The following is a 19,559-nucleotide window of genomic DNA, read 5'->3' as shown; positions in this document are numbered from 1 at the left end:
CGTAAGGGTGATACTAAAGTGCTTAAATTCAGATCTCTACATTAAAATGTAGGACCCTGAATATGAAAATAAACAGTAGAAATATTGGTTATATGTTTTAGGTGACCTTTTTCAGACAATCTAAAACATTACTATAGAATCCATATGAAAAGTGGAAAAAATCTAGCTAGTATTCCAATACCTTAAAAAAAAAAAACAGTTCCTCTTTACTCTGAAAGCAATGTTAAGAAAGCTAGATTTATCTCAGTGATAAAGTTAAGTACCTCTCCTACAGCATATATAAAACTTCAGCATACATCTTAAATTTTATGTCTCTTACATCTTAAATTTTAGCTGAACTAGTTTATTTCACCTCATATAAATTCTGGTTCCTAAAATTTTACCAAGCCTTTAAGTGTAGATAAGAAAATGTCTGTTCCATTCATTTATTTTACTGTTTATCATAAACTTACCAAACTAGATGCAGAGAGAAAAGCAGTGGTGACTTTAGCTACAGCATGAATTTCAGACTAGGTGAAAGAGTTATTAAACAAAGTCTGACTCTGGATAAAGCAGCCTTTGTAAGGATTATTTAAGAAGACACAAGTAAAGGCTGGAGTCATGGCTCAGTGATTAAGACCACTTGTTGCTCTTGCAGAGAGGGGACCCTCATCCAATTCCCAGCCCCAATGTGGCAGCTCACAACCATTCTTATTCTGGTTCCAAGGTATCCAATCCCCTTCCTCCTCTTCTAAACTCTACAGGCACTAGGGAGGCACAGTGCATAGACAGACCAGCAGGCAAAAAATCATACACTTAAAATAAAAGAGAGAGAGAGAGAGAGAGAGAGAGAGAGAGAGAGAGAGAGAGAGAGAGAAGCAGACAAGGCTAGCATTACTGGCAAGTCCCTTATCAGCATATATAAATTTTAGTATAAGTAATTAACTACAACTTTTTCCCCCAAAATATGACCCAAAATTTGAAGAAATGGGCAACCAAAGAAATGTACATAATGCCAAAGGGTAAATGATAGATAAGAGTCCTGTAGACCGCAAACGTGGAGATCTTAGAATCAGCTCTGTCTACCCAGATATCAAAGCATTTTATCCTACAGAATAATCACAAACTTACCATAGCAATGTCTTGGGTGACTCTGGAGTATGAATCCAGGAAATCCCTGCTATACCTTTCTATTTTAAGGACTTTCTGCCTAATTTCAACTATGATAACTTCAATGCCTCAAGCTAAAAATTCTAGCCAGATAATCTTCTGTAGCACTCTGGATGGAAATACTACATATCTGTAACTCTAGGGTGTACTCATTGTATCAAGCAATCGCTATGTTTAAAGCATCAGACATCAAAGCCGCAAGCACAGCTTTCTGCATTATAATTAGTTGCTTCAGTTCTTCTGGGCATCTATACTCCGTGAGAGGTCAGTCAGCCAACGCTCTCTGCTTTCTGTACAGTTGTTTCATAGGTTACAGCTGTGTCACCACAGCTGAGTAATGATAAAAATCCAAAAAGGTCCCATTTTTTCATTTTTAAATAAAGTAAATCTGCTGGGGGGAAAAGCCATGTGACTTTAGCTGGACACAGTGGCAAACACTCACAGCACTTGGGAATCAGAGCCAGGTCTAACTCTGTGTTTGAGGCCAGCCTGGTCTACTTGGCGAGTTCCAGAACAGCCAGGGCTACATAATAGAGAGAGTCTGTCTCCAAAAAAAAAAAAGAAGAAAAAGAAAAGAAAAGAAAAGAAAAACAAAAACAAAAAACAAAAAACAACAGCAACAAAAAAAGCAAAAAAAAAAAATCCCCAAAAAACAAAAAAGCTAGAAGGTTTATCTTTCACAAGCTGAACAGAGAAAGGAGTACTTCATCACATAATTATACATGTAATCTACAACTTACGATATTCAACAGTATATCATCTCCAAAATAATAGGGATAAAGTAAGATACTAAGACATTACAAGTATTTACAAAGGCTGGCACATTACTACATCGTATGATTGTTTATTCAGCCTTGCAATGCTGTGCTACAGTCTGGATAAATTTAATCCATCTGCTTCCTCAGCCAAAAATTTATCAAAAAAAAAAAATTCTACTATAGCAGCCTTCAAGTAACAATTAGCCTTTTAAAAAAATGTATCTGACTTTGGGAAAACATGACTAAGCTACTTTTCAAGCAATATTTATTTCCTTTCAAAGCACATAGTTAAACATAGTCTCTCATGATAGGGAAGGCTTTAACTGTTTTACTTAAAGGAAATCAATACAACTAACAAAGCTGTTTCTTTGAAAGGAGCTATGTGATAGAACAGCTTTTCATGATGACTGTGAATTGTGAAAAACTTAGAAATGGTAACAAATGAACCAACATGAAGACACAAGGACTGTCCCGGTGAAGGCCCTCTGTTTAACTGGATAGATGCTTAAAGCATTTCTCCACCCAACCAAGGAGATTCTTAATCAAGAAGGGAAGGAAAAGTCTAAGATACTTAAACACAATAGGGGATGGAAAATCATCTGGCTAGTGTACTTGAGTATAAGAAAAAACAAGCTTATACCTGCTCTTTAATCAAAGGAAGACAAAGGAGTGTTGAAAGACTCCTTAAGTTCACACGAGCCTTCACTTTACTAGAGCTGTGCAAGAGGGTCATAAACCTAGTTTCTGGACAAAGCCGATGTATTGATTTGTTTTTAACTCCTTTAAGTGGATTCTACCAAAAGAAGGAGGAGGAGGAGGAGGAGGAGGAGGAGGAGGAGGAGGAGGAGAGAGGAGGGGGAAGGAGAGGAAAGGGGAAGGGGGAGGGGAGGGGAAGGGAAAAGGAAGTTAGGCTTTGGCAGTGGAAAATATTACAGAATACCTTTTCCAAGTCCTTCAGTTAATGAGGTTTACCACCTAGGCTCACAAAGCTAAGTCCAAAATCATAGGAGTTTGGTTTGTTGTTTTCCAAGTAACTTCCAAACTTACTTCAGCATATCAGTGGTTTCCTGTTCACTATCTTGTGTTGTATCCAAAGAAAAGGTATCGGAGAGTTCCGAGGAGTTGGACTCTGGTTGGTCCACAGGAAGTGCCTGAGTCCTCCTGAGGCAGCTGGCAATCTCCTCCTCCCTTTGGCTCCCCTCCTCAGGAGGAATGCTGGGAGTCTGTGGGTCTTTCTCCGGTTTATCCTGGTCATCTTTGAAAGAAGATTGCTTAACCTCTCCAAGAGATGACTTTCCTGAGATATTGAATAAGTTCCCAAGAAACTGAAAAAAGCTTTCTTTGGGCTGCCGATCGCTTTCTCCTGTTTTGGCATCTGACGTGGAATCTGGAAGGTCCTTTGGCTTTGGGAGATCATCCACTGCGGGAAGAATGGCTGGCTTCTCATCCTGGTTCCTTCTGTCCTCCCCTTGGGCAATCTGGACCAAATACATGAACATCATCATTTACAAACGAACACAGGCTGACTAGACAGCTAGGGCATGGCAGAAGCAAGGGTCAGGCAACCAGACCCTGGGGTTCTAGTTCTTTGCTCGATTACAACCTACTTTGATAGTAGTCTGCACAGCTTAAACAAAGCTGTACATTAACTTCACAAAGGGAGACCTGCCCCACTCCAAGCAAGAGTAAATGGTCTAGATTTGCAAGAGGTGACAGAGAGGTTGTAAGTAGGTCATCCTTGTGGGAGGAAGCAAACCCTCTGAAGGGAACCTAAAAGTTGACTATGTGATGTCTATTTCTCTGTCTCTGTCTCTGTCTCTCTCTCTCTCTCTCTCTCTTTGTGTGTGTGTGTGTGTGTGTGTGTGTGTGTGTGTAGTAAGGTATTAGCTTTTAAGGGGCTTACTTAACCGGAAACTAATTAATATGCCAAACTGAGAAGATCAAGAATGGAGATATAGGACAGTACCATTATAGAGCTATTACTCTATAGGTATTTCTTCCAACCCCTAGTATATTAGACAAATAAGCCCACACTGCCTTTATCATTTCAGCATTGTATTAACATGGTTATTACATGTATTAACATATTACTATTACATGTATTAACCATTGTACCCATGGTTATGCTTGCTACTGTATTACATAAAATTGCTCAACACAGTCAAGAAAGACAGGAACATGCTGTACTATTCGACGTAAAGGCCCCCTGAAACATTAAGTCCTGACAGGGAATGACATAAAAAATAAGTAGTACCCTGGCCCTTCTTTAAAGACACTCAACATGTTCCGAGGTGCATTTTACCTTGGCAGAATTCAACTGTCCGTAAATCATACTCACATTCATATGAACCACTCAAGCTAAGAGCAAACCAGGAAAGCAGAGAACGTGTCAGCATTTCACCTCACTCTTCCAGGATTCCAAAAAGCTTCAAGCAAATGTGCCAATTCACCCTGCCTCCCAAACATGCCTGCTCACATAGCTGCATACTTGGAAATGGAATGCACACTCAAAATTGTCTGTCACTCACCACGCTCAAGAGTCCTCATAAAGAAAAACACAACTGTGAGTCAGGGAAAGATCAGAACATCAAGGTAAAACCACCCTAGGGCACTGTAAGCTCACATGACAAAGTTTTGTAAGAAGTCGATCTTCAAGAGAGCAAAGCCATCGTAATTACTTGTCAGTTGTTCACCTTGGTCCTTGTTTCACAAACAGCTTAGAAGGAAATTCCACTAACCACTTATCGAATATAGTATAAGGAACACACTGAAAATAATGTTAAGAACATGATGGCGTAAAATGATTTTAAGTGAATATTTTAAGCTGGTGGCCACATTAGAAGAAAGTTTTATTTATTTTCTTCTTTTTTGGTAACAGCATTTTTCTATTCTTATATCCTGATAGGACTTACATACCTTGTAAGCCTCTATTGTGGGAATACACCAGCCTTTTAATCTCCAGAAGGCTTACCGTCTATGGGGTTCATCTGCTTTGATCTCACTTAACTTCCATCTCTGCTACCTGCCCAGTTCACCAATACAGCCCCCACTATCACACTACCCCCTCCAAGCCACCCCCCAGCCCTCTGTTAAGTCAGTGGAGTCCTCTTCTCAACTGCCTTAGAGTTTGACAGAAGACATGCTAGTTTGCACATGTATCATTGTTGTCTATTGACTACCCCACTTAATTTGTTCTAACTTGTGGGCAGGCGATTCCTCCCTGCATCAAAAAGGGCAGGCTTTGCAAGCGAGTCTGTGATTCACTCTGCTGAAACCAGTCTGAGTGAATGCTACTCCTTTCCCAAGGCTACTTGGCCAGGGTGAACCGTGAGCCACCTTGAGTACAACATGAATGGTACTGAAATGCTGGAGAGTCACAAAAGAATCCGCGCTTGCTTCTCTCTGTTTTCAATGTTCAGCTTCCATGATTTCTGCAGTGCAAGTTTAGCAAATGACGCTGTTTTTAAAGTTTCTCCAAAATGTCTCAGTTGCTTAATTTTATCCTCATAGTCTTCTGACAATTTTTTTTCCCTTAGTAATTAGGAGATTCTCAACAAGAAGAAAGCTTCTAAATTTAGAAACAAATGTGAACAAGCTCCAACATTCAACTGAAACACCTACAATGAAATCTGCATTTCTATATTAAAATGTCAAGCCTGATCTAAAGCAGCTGTTCTTTGCCCTGGGCCTGGAAAACAATGAAGTTAGTCCAACCACAGGCTCTCATTAGGTGGGGCCCACTTCCTTCTGCCAATAGGCCTGTTTACCATTGTTCTACGGAGTCAGTAGATTAAAAGCACTCAGAGTCAGGCAAACACTAACAAACATTAATTCCACTCACGAACAAAGACACAGTTATTCTGCATATAAAATGAAAACGCAATGAGGAAGGCATGGGTTGAGAATTTATTTTTACATAGTAGGTTGTGATGTTTTGTGATCTTTAGGTTCATCCATTTGCATATACTTTCTTACATGCAATACAAGGAAAAGGCAGAGAGCATTATTTATACTGGTTAAGACTCACTTAGCTATGGTCTTCAGGGAACTGATAGTTGAGTTTGATGCTTACCACTAGGAGGGGTGTCTAGAAGACGGAGGGCCTGCTTAACTTGAGGATGGAGGGATAGAGATTCCTTGTGTAAAAATAACATTTCAGCTTGCCAGATCCAAGGTCTAACATGGGAAGTATGAATGATGTGTGCCACAAAATGGGTATGGCAGAAGACAAAGGACACAAGGAAAAGGGACCAATGACAGAGCACCAAAGCCTGTACAAAACTACTGTTCATGAGAAAGGAAGAAATCCAGGAACTCTATGGAGAACACCAAAAGCCAGAACAAGTCGTTCCCTCCAGGATCCTGGTCTCCAGACAAGGAACAAAGTAACTCACAGATGTGCTGGGAATCCTAATTTACTCTTCCTTACATCTTCCCTCAGCTATTCGTAACTCACCCTTCAACTCCTTCAGAACTCTTCTCCAGGTCTTAGCATCACTGTCTAAATTAATTAGCAAAGTCCTGAATTCCTAACCTATCTCATTCTTTTCTCTATCTCAACCCATCTGGTCACTAGTGAATCTCTCTTTCTCCCCGCCCCCACCCTCTCCCTCCCCCTCCCTCCCTTCCTCCTTCCCTCCCTTCAGAAAATAAAACTCACAAACGTAGAAAGCTCCCTTTTTTGCTCATGTTGGCATTCAGTACACTGAAACGTATCTGACGAAAAGAGGTACCCAGATTTTTGTTTGTTGAAAAATAGACAGTGAGTGAACTATGAAAGCCATTCAGTGTGCAAGAGAAACATCTGTAAGTGCTCAGAAGTTCAGAAGGTCAAGAGACCATCCTAGACCCAAGGTGTTACACAGTGAGTGAGATGCAAAGAAACAGAGAAGGGAAATCGCTGAGAGACTTTAGACCAGGAAGAATGACAAATGGTATTTTAAGTTCCAAGACAGAACTGGCCTTTTGTTCCTGACGTATGAGACAGCTATTGTCTTGTGGGAAAGGGAAGAGTACTCTAGAGGACAGAAATGCGATGGGAAAAGAGCAATTCCTGAGAGTCCCAACAGAGGGAAAGTATTAGTCTTAGAGAGAAGGAGGAACACTGGGCTCAGAGTAGAGGACAGGGCTAAAGCCTGAACAGTTCTCTACATGGAGAATTTTATAAGCAAGAGAGGGGAGATAAGGAACAAAAAAAGGCTTGAGGGAGTTGGGATTTGGGCTCTCTGAACAAAAACAACTTGGAAACATGTTTCTGGAGAATGCACTCCCAAATCAGCAACAGACTAACCGGGTGAGCAAAACAGCGGTCAGGAGGAGGTCAACGTCAGTATTCATTCATTAAAACATAATGAACAAGACACGCCAAGACACTACCACAGGTGTTCAGATCTGGCTGAGAAAAAATATACTCATATTTCTGCTGATGTGGAACCCGCATCCGAGGGATACAAGAATTTTTAATAAGTTGAATGAGCTTTGTCTTCCTTTACATCAGCCTGCAGCAGGTTGGGGGTTAGGAGGGCGGTACCAATAGACTAAGCAGCAGCATTTTGAGGATGTCCGGACCTTTGCCAAATGAAGATACCAAGTGGCAAAGAGGAGGTCCGGGTCCTCTTCCTACAGGACTCTATCTGGTCCTCCCGCCCACACAGTTCCTGCCTGCTTCGTCCATAACCAGGGCGGCCTTTCAGCACACTCTAGCCAGTTCCTTTCCTGGCTCAACTCCAGGGATCACAGTCCTGCTCCACCGCCCTGGCCCTGTCTATACGTCCATGACCCAAACTCTGACTGTTAATCCCAGGCAACCACAAGTGTGTACTGTGGTGCCTTTGTATCTTTGCAAGTCTTCCCCCACGGACAGAGATATGCCCTTCATTCCACTCCTCCGCCCTTGTCACGGATTCCTTACTTCAATCTTTCTTTTCTATCAGTACCCACAAATTTGCATCTTTTTCACCTAACTTTCAGGTACAGCCACTGCTCGCAGAAGCTTTCCTAACCCTTGGTTATTTTCTACTCTTTCTTGACCCTTGGTTATTTTCTATTGATCTCCAGTCATCCAGACCGTGAGAAATGCAGTTTATTTTTTTCCACACTGGCAAATGAATCTTGGTTTAAAATTAGGCAGGACTTCATCGGGGAGTCTATTGAACCTTTTTCCCAGTCCTTAGACCAAGCATTCAATACCCAGTCACACTCAATAGAGGACCTGACTGTATTCCCTCATAGTCTGAACTTAACCTCTCCTCTACCTGAATGACAGCATCAGCTTCTGGCCTACTTCTTTCTCTGGCTCTCCATTCAAGGAGGAGAAAAAGACTATACTTTCCCACAGGTATTCCTCCAGTGGGCACCAGCTCATCATCCTTAATACCTCCTTGGGGATGCCAGCTACCCATTTGCCCCTCAGTAAGCCTCTACCATGCAAAAGTCTAGGCCAGACACAGCCAGGTTCCCTCCTCTCTTCAGCACCAACTTCCTTAAGAAGGCATCACTAATTCTGATATCCTTTCTTCCTTTCCCTACCATAATCACTGCCTATGTCCCCGCAGCTGACTTGTTCTCCAGTCGGGCTCTGACCACACTTCTTAAAAGACACGGTCTCACTGGCTGACTTAATGACTCTTTTTGCTCTGTGCTGAGATTATATACATCTGAAGAGAGAGACAGACTCTGACGTTTGGTTTCTGTAAAGTCATTCTGATTCTGCGGTCCTCCTCCTTCTCTGGCTGTTCTCTCCATACCCCTCCAGATCGCCATCTCCTACAGAGCGCTTTCCTCCCATTCCAGCCTGGATGCACAGTGCTTTCATGCACTCCCAATGAGACCCCGTTTTCCATCAATGTTATCAATCAGTCGATCCCCAAATGTTCTCAATTCTCACTCCTGACATGAGCCTGCACATCAGGCTGTCCACCCTTCTCTCCATCTTTTGGATGCTTCCTTGGAACACCTCTGAATGAACTTGACCATTCTGTAACCTCGCTCTTCCATTTTCTCTGCACTACAACACCCTCCTGCGGGGCTAAAGTTATATAAAGCCTGTAGGCCTGCTCCCCTGTAATGGCGTAGTCTAGTCAGCCTGCTTGCCTTTTGTCTCTGTTGTTCCCCATTTCAGACAAAAATTATACAAATCTCATAGATGTTAAATCTCAACATAAAAGATACTGAATATAAACACACAAAGAAGCATTAAAGGCAGAAAGCAGAGGCAGGTGAGTCTCATGAGTTCAAGGGCAGTCAGTGGTGTGCCTAGAGACCTTATCTCAATCCATCCATTCCTTCATCCATCAATCAATTAATCATTCCAACAATAATAAAATTTTTTAAAAAAATGCTAGGATGAAATAAAGGAAATTTAGCTTCCTTTTGGAAACACCATTTCTTCTTGGGGATGTATAATGTTGTTTATATTCATGTGTATATAAACATGTTGTTGCATGTGCATGCTACAGCCAGAGGAGAGCATCGGCTATCCTGCTCTATTTCCCTCCACTTTATCCCCAGTTCAGACAAGATTTCTCACTGCACATGAAGACAGGAAGGCAGATAGCAAGTACTAGCGATGCTCATCGCTGATTCCCATAGTGCTGGGGTTACAGCTATATACTTTACCATGATCAGCTTGTTGTGAGGGCTGGAGATGCTAACACAACTGAGCCATCTCCTAGTCCCTGATCATATTATTGCTGATACCTAATACCAGTGGGGATGAAAATATCAGAGAGTTGTATATATAAACCCAAATTCAGGATTATACATTAGGCTATAGCACAATGGTGCATTATGGAATAGCCAATAAAAGGAGAGAAATGAAGAACAGAATATGGGAAAAAGCTATTGCTTCCTATTATAGTATAGATTTCTCCAGTTTGAGAAGAGTTTAATGTTCTAGAATTAATGTTCAATGCCCATGGAACAAAGGTACTCATATTTATCTAGAGTATACACATACTTGAGACTAAAAATTCTCCATAACAATGTAGCAACCTTCTAGATCTATAACAGGTTGGGCCTCTTGCAAGTCTAACCAGATACCTTACAACACACCCAGCATCCAGGAACTCAAGAGATCCTAAGGCCCCAGACCAGCGTGGCCAAGTCAAAAGGCTTAGGCTTCTGCCATCGCTGTGTTCATCAGGAGAGCAAGGAGACAACAGGGCATTCTCTGCTCAGGCACCTGGCACTGTCTCTTCACAAAGCAGTGAGGAGATGAGAACTCTGACTCCTTCCTTACAGCATACCTTCCTGAATGCATTAATTCTCAAAGTCGAGCAGCATCAGTGCTTCAGACAGCCATTTCTACACCATTCACGCAGGATACACCACCAGCCCTCACAGAGTTACATGAGAGTTTAAGCCACACTTGATTGCAAGAGAGTGAACATTTTCCCAAGTATCTCTTGTGACCAGCATGGCACGGTGCTTGAGACAGCATCTCAGCCAGCTCTAAAATGCCTCTATGAAACAAGGACCAGCCAGCCTACAACAGATCAGGAAGCCAAGGCCCAGAGTGGCTGAGAACATTTTCCAAGGTTACAAAACCACATTAGGGGAGATGTGGGACCTGAGCCCAGATGTTTGGTTCCAGAGACGATGTTCTTTCCATTCTCACACATGTCATTTTAGAACTGCTCCAAGGAGGTGTTACAGTTGGCATTGACAAGGAGAACTGCGAGGCTCGGGGTGGGGGGAGTAAGGGGGTAGGGGGGTTCACCCCACCATCAACAGTGAGCTCTGCTGTTAATCTGTTTACTCAGGGAGCACAGAGATGGTTAGAGTTGAGGGGGGGGGAAAGTGTTCTCATGCTTGCAAATGAATGTTTTGCTATTTTTTTATATTAAATTAAAATGATATGCTCTATTGTCAGAGTGTCTGGGAAAATAAAAGATAGTAAAGTTTTATTAAGGCAGCAATGTTTCACAAACTTATTTTAGGGAGCGAGTCTCTCTTACTAAGGAGACATAAAATACACTTAAATTTGACAACCATTTCAGCCAGGAGGAAAGGGCCACAGACATATGGACATATGCGTAAATGGATATATTCACGGTATAGGCTCACCAAAATGGCTCAGCTGGAAGAGACACTTGCCAACAGATCTCAGGACCCTAATTCCATCTCCAGAGCCCACATGGCGAAAAGAGAGAAGTAACTCCTGCAAGAAGTTATCCTCTAATTACCATACATGGACCAGGGCACACATATGCACACACACACACACACACACACTCACTTATATGCTACACAGATCCTCCCGTACTTCTAACATTGGTAGCTACCTTTAATGTTGTTTGCATCCAAGTCCAAATCAGAAAATTCTCCCCACTTCCCAGCCCACATGCCAAATAAAACCACACAAAGAAAGAATAGTACATTCCAGGACATACTGGGATTTTTGGACAGACAGAATCTGAGATTTCAAAAGGACATGCACAGAAAAAAGCCAGGCGTGTTAATAATCAAGTCTGAGGCTCTTGGGGAAGAACAATTAGGCAAAGACCGACAGTGAGAAATTCATGGCAAGGACGGCAAGGCGTCGTGTTGGATGACTGACGCTGAGGAAGGTGGGCAGTCTCACCATCTAGTGCTTCTCAGCCTTCCTAACGCTGCGACCCTTTAAGACAGTTCCTCACGTTGTAGTAACCCCCAGTCACAGAATTACCTCCTTGCTACTTCATAACTGTAATTCTGCTGTTATGAATTGTAATGAAAATATCTGTTACGCGGCATATCTGATATGAGAGCCCAAGGGGGTCACAACCCACAGAGGTTGAGAACCACTGATCTCAGTGAAAGGTTATTTAGCCCGAGGAGAATCAGTGGCCAAAGGGAGAAGGAATAGCCTGAGGCAAAGACAAGCCAAAAAGCTTTCGGAAAAAGAAAACAAGACTTGGAAGATGAAGTGTTTCAGTTGGCCAAGCAGACAGAGAACAGGGAACAAAAGGCTACCGAGTGCCAGTGGCGATGGGTCCTGAGTGACCTGAAGTATAAAGTTGTCACAGAAAGGCCTGCATTCACTAAGGAGCCATGGATGCAGCACCAGGCTTCCCGAGTCTGAAACACAGGAATCAGACTAGAAACCATCAAGAACTGGAAGGACTTGAGGCTCGCTCCATGTGAAATCTTTGAGTAAAATGTCTGAGTCAAGTGAAATGAGAGACCGAGAGGAGAGGTGCTCAGATCTGGACAGCCGACTGCTGTCACTTTTGTATACACGTCGGGATAGCTGAGGCACATGGGAGAAGCCACCAAAGGGTCAGAAGCAGACACGATAGGAAAGAGAACATAAGACATGGAGCCACCAAGGCCCTGGCACAGGACATGGGCTGCAATCCTTCCAGGGTTCATCCTTAAAAGGGAGAAAGGGACAGACAGCCTCCGAAACTGATGAGGCCACATATGACATGTCTTCTATCTCTCTTAAAAAAAAATTTGGGCAAGAGTGTAGTGACATATTAAGACCACAGGACACTGGCATGATGTAGACTAGATAATTGTTAAGTTTTTCCAGCTAAAATTAAAAAAAAAAAACCCAATTAACAGGAATACACATTTTAGTAAAGAAAAATACATACAAGCGTTAGAAATAGCAAACAACATTAGCAAGGCAGGATTTAGAGAAACAACGTAAGTGACATTTTAAGAATTAGGAATTTAATGATATCCAAATGTAACAGAAAATTGTAGCTCTAACTGTTTAAAAGTAAAATAAATTTTTGTATCTCCAGCATCTTAGGAAACATCACTGATGTCTTGATATCTCAATGTCAAATACAAAATAAGATTTATATGACAATGTCAACTATTTATGAGTCTGTTGTGCTTCAGACTTCAGAGAGAAGCTCCTTCATATTTTCCCCTTAATATTGAAGGCATAAAATCCAGGTTAATAAGATGCAAAGAGGAGAGAGATATCACACTGCAGTGGTGTGGCTATTTCAGAAAACTAAACAGAAACAAAACAAACAGCATATTTCAGGCCACTTGCTAAATGGAAAATCTCCGATTGGAACTTCTCAAAATAGCAGTATACTAAGTGCTACGGCTAATCTTCTTCAACAGTTTGCATTCTCAAGCTATGGGACTGATCGCGGGTTTACCAATAAATGTGGAAGGCAAAGATGCCCTGGGCGTGTGAAGGCCTGAGTGAACTTGCACTGTTGAAATCAGCACAGATGTATCAAGGACCCCACAGGCTCAGAGTCAAGAGAAGGGCAAAGTCTTCCTATGGGCCCTGAGTAGGAACATTGACAGTGTGTAGAAAATGTACAAGCTAGCATGTACCTGTCCCTTGTTTCTGATTGGAAGACTGCTCCTCTACGGAGGCTGCTCCAACTGAGATAGCAATATCTGCCTCTTTGGTCCAGTTGTATACTATAAACCCTGCCTCCTTGTTCAGACTGTGTATTAGAACCACATCTCCTTGATCAGCCATATGTAATAACCTTCCTCTATTCAACTGTACATGATAAGCACACTGATTTCTGGGTTGCTACAGAGTCTGCATCTGAGAGCCTGGTCCTCCTACTCCTAGATTTTCTGTGTGTCCCTCTGTCCATCTTTTCTTCATTCCCATGCTGTCCTCAGTCAGATGTGTCCCTGGAACCATGCTATAACACACACACACACACACATACACACTCTTGTTTTAATCCTGTGTGAATAGGCTGAAGAAACCATACCAGTAGTTTCGAGGGGGTAGGAGGAGGGGAGAGGGATAGGGAGGACATGCAAGGGAAAGGAAGAGAGAAAGGGAGAAAGATGCTAAAATTTTCCAGCAGAGTACCCTGTGTCCTTTTAATCATGAATTAATTGGGCACACCCATATTTATAGTCATGAATATGTCTACAATGAATAATGTCATGGCTACAAGTGCTATTTATGCAGCTGCCCAGACCCCAGAATGAAATCCTGAACACTCAAACCTAAGCAAACATTAGCACCGGGAAGAAAACTGTCACAAGAATAGACCAAGGTGCGAAGGACGGACAGGTCTCCAGCACAGAGGCCCAATCACCACATTTGCTGCCGAAGGTACTTATAGAAGCCCAAAGCTGAGACTCTCAAACAAATCTCTGGAGATAGAAGATGGGCCGAACCCTTGGAAAGGAAAGGCGGACTTCATCCCAAGTCTGCAGACTGAAAGTTTAAGCAAGAGACAGATGCAGGCTGAGGAGGGCGATAAGCAGCAACCATGATAGGGAAGCAAGAGAACAGAAAGGTTTGCTGAGGGCCCGCAGTGCAGAAGCAGTGGAGAGTTGGGAGATGCATGGCCAGGAATCGGTAGTCAAAGAATCCTCAGATCTCAGGAGCAGCTGTGGAACCCAGAGGCAAAGCCCCCCCCCCCCCACAGCATTAGAAGCGAGACACTTGTGTAGGTTCTCTCCCAGGATGAAGAAGAGAGAAAGCTGCAGAGCCCACACTGAGTGCTGTCGGCAGAAGAGAAGCAGCTAGAGAAGCTAGGAAGGCTGAGGGCGGAGCCAGGCACGGCAATGCAGACTTCAATTCGAACGCGCAGAAGCCCGAATAGGGAGCACAGCAGGCGTAGGCCTTGCCGGTGTTACACAGTAAGACCCTGTCTAGGAAAAAAAATCAATCAATCAAAACAAAAACAAGTCACAGAGCACAGTTCAGTAGCCAAACTCCGGTGAGGGCAGAAAAGACAGCTGATTCTGACCTATTTCTCTCAATAAAGCAAATATTTGCGCTTTCATTGAGAAAGCAGGAAGAATACACACCTTAGCTTTCTTAGCTATGATTCGCAGATTGTATATAACTGAACATGTCTAAAAAACGTACCCACAACAGTAATAGAAAATTCAGTTAACTTTCTATTCTTCTAATGGCCAGGTTAATTTAAGCTGGATTACCCAAACGGAACCAACTGACTGGCCATCACTAATCACAGATAAGGAAAGCAAGCCGCTAACACCAAATGCCATGACTATGGTGATATGACCTGACAGACAACCCAGAATTCCATTCTCCCAGGAAACCACTGAGGAAGGCTGCAAAGGTTATAATTTTCAAGGATTTCAGCCTCTCACCACAACCGTGCAGGTCAGTAGGTAGCGTGGGCATGGTTGATGTGTGTCCTGTCGTACTCAGCAGGCTTATACATGAGCTAACCAATCAGATCCCTCACACGACAATGACATCTAGCAGTGACATATTAACTGGTACCTCCCCAAAGCACCATCAGGTTTCCATACCATTCCATAAAATGCAACATAATCTTTTAAAATCTGTAGGAAGAGATTATGAAATTCATATGCTCTCATTTAGAAATTTCAAAACTAAGGCAAAAAACATCTAAATGCCTCAAATGAGGTTCACACTGTGGTCAATGCAACCTTCTCAAGGTCCTCCGTCCTCATGGAGTACGTGTGGGATGAGGTTGGATATCCTAACAATGTAAAAACGAACATGCTCTTCAATATGCGGAATACCAAAACCATAAAGGGAAGAATATGCAGAAATTAAACTCTTTTCTGGGTGTTACACCATATAATAATTATAATTAATTAATATTAAAAATAATATTAATTTATACCATACCTTTACTGCTTCTGATGAAAGCGCATTTTCCTTTTTCTGACTTGCGCTCATGGACTCATTTTCAACACTGAAAAATAAAAGCCACAGAGCCGTTTGAAATTAAAGGGAAATTATTCAACATGTACAGTTTCTCTATATAAGACAAGAATTGAAATCCACAATGATCGGAGAGTTCTGGGAATAGGATGATTGAATCTAAACTGGAAAAGCGCATCCAATTCTGCTTGTGCAGGCTTCGGAACCTTCTGTGAACTCATGGCGCTATACGTAGCCTTATAGTGATGATCATATCACAGCAGTGTCAGAGCCAAACAAAGGAGTACCGGTATATCGCTAACCTGACCTCGGAAAGTGCTAGCTAGCGCTCTATCATTATTTATATCACAGTTCTCCACAGCCTGACATTAATTTAGTGCCTATGCTGAGTGATAGTTCTATGCAAGTCATTATAGAAACATGTAGTTTCACCTGGTGAATTCTGTGAATACTCAAAAATAGATGCAGGTTTATCTGGGCACCTAAGGGATTCAGATTTTAGGGCAGTCACTTTTAATTGTCTTGTGTGGAACTTCACAGAAGCGCCAAGAAATGACACCCCAAACTAGACTGTTGCTAACAGGCAGATACACATGTTAAATATAAATGTGTATGTTCCTTACATTATTATGTTTGCACATTTTCTTAACTCTTGACAAACTGAATACCCCTAGTAAAGATCATTGTGGTGGCTTAAATAGGCATGGTCCCCACGTGTGTGAATAGTTGGTCCATAGGGGGTGATACTATTAGGATGTGTGGCCTTTTGGGGGCAGCCATGGCCTTGTTGGAAGAAGTGTGTCACTGTGGGGACAGACTCTGAGGTCTCATATGCTCAGGCTACGTCTGGCACAGCAGACAATCTCCTCCTTGTTGCCTGGGTATCAAGACGTAGAAGTCTCAGCTCCCCCTCCAGCACCTTGTCTGCATGGATGCGGTCACGCTCCCCACCATGGTGATAATGGAGTATACCTCTGACACTGTAGGCCACCCCCAATTAAATGAGTTGCTGTGGTCATGGTGTCTCCTCATAACAATGAAACTCTAAGACAATCATTATGACTGTCTACCATATACCAAGGATTCTGCTTGGCTTTTAGCAAATCAAGACAAGAAAGCCAGGGTCCTCACAAAGTCTGTCTAGTTGGAGAAACTGGTGCAGAGTCTTAAACAATGCAATCTGTTAAATATTACAGTTGTTGAACGAACAAAGTATTTTGGAGCACAAAACAAACAATAGCTTCTGCATGCTTCATAAAGTCCTGCCTGGGGAGGTTTGAAGGCAGGGAGTCCAAGAATGCAGTACTTTGGGAGACACATAATTTTGTTTGTTTTTAGTTTAACACTAGTGCACACAGCTTGGGACAGGCAGAGGTAATCCTGTAGCAGAGGAGAACAGAGGTTAATGAATGCCACTCTCTGTTAAGAACTGGCTCAACTTGTTTCGGAATGCAATCTTTCTTTGTCCTGGCTGTAGTGTGAAGGCTTTAGAGTTCTGAGACAGGAGGCATGACCATAGACCCATGATCATTGTGTGGTGCAGCAATGGAAAGAGGAAGCAGCAGTAACTCTGGTCATCAGATAAAGACCAATCCCAGAGCAGATGAGATGGGAAGAAGTGACTTATGCTCCATAGACTCTTCGATGCGTAAAACCAAGTGCTATTCTGGAGAATGCCCAAGGAATCATCAGTGAGTGTCAGAAGAAAAGAGTATGGCAAAGCACACCAACATCCCGACAATATACTGGATTACAACGTCCCAAGTCCAAGGTTCTATGCAAGTATAGAGGGACAGAGAGGTACAGCTGTGCCCCTAAATGCTTTAAATGTCAGAAGAAAAAGTAGGCACGCTTTAAAAGAAGACAAATGTTAGGTATGAGCTAAGCAAATAAAAAATTCTATGGGAAGAAAAGGTAATATTGACACCTCTCACCCATGCCCATCTAACCAACTGTAATTAATCTGCGTGTTCTTCCAAAGAGACATGCAGAAGTGGTTGGTAGTTAGGAAGAGAAAGGGGATTCATGGATGTAGGACAAGGGATAAGAAAGGGTAATGGGGACTGAGAGTATAATCAAAGATCATTAGATACATGCATACACTTGTCAAAAATGAGGAAGAATAATGCATACAGGACTGTGATGCACATACACATTTCATAGAATAAGGATTAGTAAGTGGTCGAGCTTTAAAGGAGAGTGGATTCTTTCCTTAGTGTTTGTTTTTATTGTTTAAAAACCTTACGTGTTGCTGCAAGGTTGCTTTTATCTCAAGGTTTTCTTTATATTTGTTTTTGTTTGTTGTTGTTTGATTAGTCTACTTAAGCTCTAACCAAAGAAAATAAACTGGCAAAATCCATGTAAAAATTGGCACAGTGTAAAGATCACCTCAGAATAATACTGACTGTGCTGATTGTACAACTAAATCATGGGACTCTATCTTCAACAGCCCGCCTAGAAACTAAACAGAAAGTGACTGCTTAACTGAATACGCCACTCGTCAGTTACCTAACGTTCATTTCAAACAGGCAGCTCTACCTGGCATGGGCTGCATGTGTGGCCAGGGTTAGCTATGAACTCGGTCCAACACAAAATTTAAAACTTACTTAAAATGTTATAAAGGTTTTCTTTTTCACTTAAAAATTTGTAATTCAAATACGAATTTCTTAAGTATGAACTCAGTAATCACAAAGCCATGTTAGCATATCAACAAGTCAGACATACCTGAAATATATTTCCTTGGTAAAACTGTAAATAAAACTAGCAAAAGTTCTTCTAGTACAAAAGCTCTCCTGAAAATGCAGCTTTGTCCTTCTGCAACTAAAGTAGCAAGTCTGCAAGGAATTGTAATTATCTGCAAGTGCATACACATGGGAACATACATACATTACACACATGGAAATAGTTATACAATACACACTACATACCTACACATAGGCACATACACACATACATACACACTACACACTTGGAAATAGTTATGTAATGCACACTACACACAGGCACACACACAGACATTAGACACATGCAAATGGTTACATAATACACACCACACACTTGCACACACACACACACACACACACATATGTATATATATATATATACACATACACACACACTTGAAAAACCCAACAGTATTCAGTATAAAGTATATTAACAATAAAATAAAGCCCAAACCACAGCTCAATGCTTCTTCTAGTCTCTAAAACTTACTTCCTAAATTAAAACCTATGATTCTTTTCTTTAAGGCAGACTTTAAAATGTGTTGTGTTGCATTTTAGCTGAGTGCCAGAACACATTTTAACAATGTACTTAGGCTGGAGATGGTGCTGCTCCATCAAAAACACACTGTAGAGACAGGGGGCTACATCTCAGAGCACAGCTGGGTCACCCTGCCAGTCTGCTTTTAAAAGTAAGTTAACATCCTGATAGTGATAATCACCATTGCTCATTAAAGGCTTCAACACTTCTTTTGCAAATAATCATAGTCTTTCTTAATTGATCTCTTATATCTGTACGACTCCTCAGCTTTGATTAGCTCTCCACAAGAGGGTCAAAGCGATTGTTAATGTCATCACGACATTCTTCTGCTTAAAAAAATCCAACAAATCTTTATATTCATTGGTGAATAAGATGAAGGGTGTCACACACAGACACACACAAGTCTGTACCTGGTTGAGATACATCTGCCACATAGAGTCATTTGTCACTGCTAGAACAAGCCAAATTCTCAGGCCAACAAACTATTCTGTTTGTCTGTTTGCAACACTTGTGCCTGAACCAGCGTCTGCCCATTTAGAGTTAGGCTTCACCCGTGTGATTTCTTCTCACTGGAGCCAGGTTATTGCAACCCCTGTCCGTCCCTTTGCTCAACTCAAACTTGAACTTTTAAATTCAGTAAATGGATCCTTTCTGTCTATTGTACAGCTGGGGACGGTATGAAGTCCTCTGTAAGTACTCAAATATGTGTTCAGGGCTAAGAACCTGCAACAGGTTAGCAACTGTGTCTGCATATCCCACGAGAAACCAGGACCCATTGAGAACCCTTGCCT

At 41.9% G+C, this 19,559-nt stretch overlaps 1 protein-coding gene across 1 annotated transcript in view; it reads right to left on the bottom strand.

Moving 5' to 3' along the window:
* The window catches only part of Crybg3 (crystallin beta-gamma domain containing 3), a 102,219-nt gene that overhangs the window by 66,458 nt on the left and 16,202 nt on the right, over positions 1-19,559 (bottom strand). Inside the window, exons 2-3 of the mRNA XM_052159171.1 lie at positions 15,472-15,538; positions 2,955-3,385 (exon numbers count right to left, since the gene is read on the bottom strand). Coding sequence (XP_052015131.1) covers positions 2,955-3,385; positions 15,472-15,538 — 498 coding nt within the window. The remainder of the gene's footprint in view (positions 1-2,954; positions 3,386-15,471; positions 15,539-19,559) is intronic.

Source organism: Apodemus sylvaticus, chromosome 15 (assembly GCF_947179515.1).
Source record: "Apodemus sylvaticus chromosome 15, mApoSyl1.1, whole genome shotgun sequence".
Classification (NCBI taxonomy): Eukaryota; Metazoa; Chordata; class Mammalia; order Rodentia; family Muridae; genus Apodemus; species Apodemus sylvaticus.
This window is presented reverse-complemented; position numbering and strand designations above follow the sequence as displayed.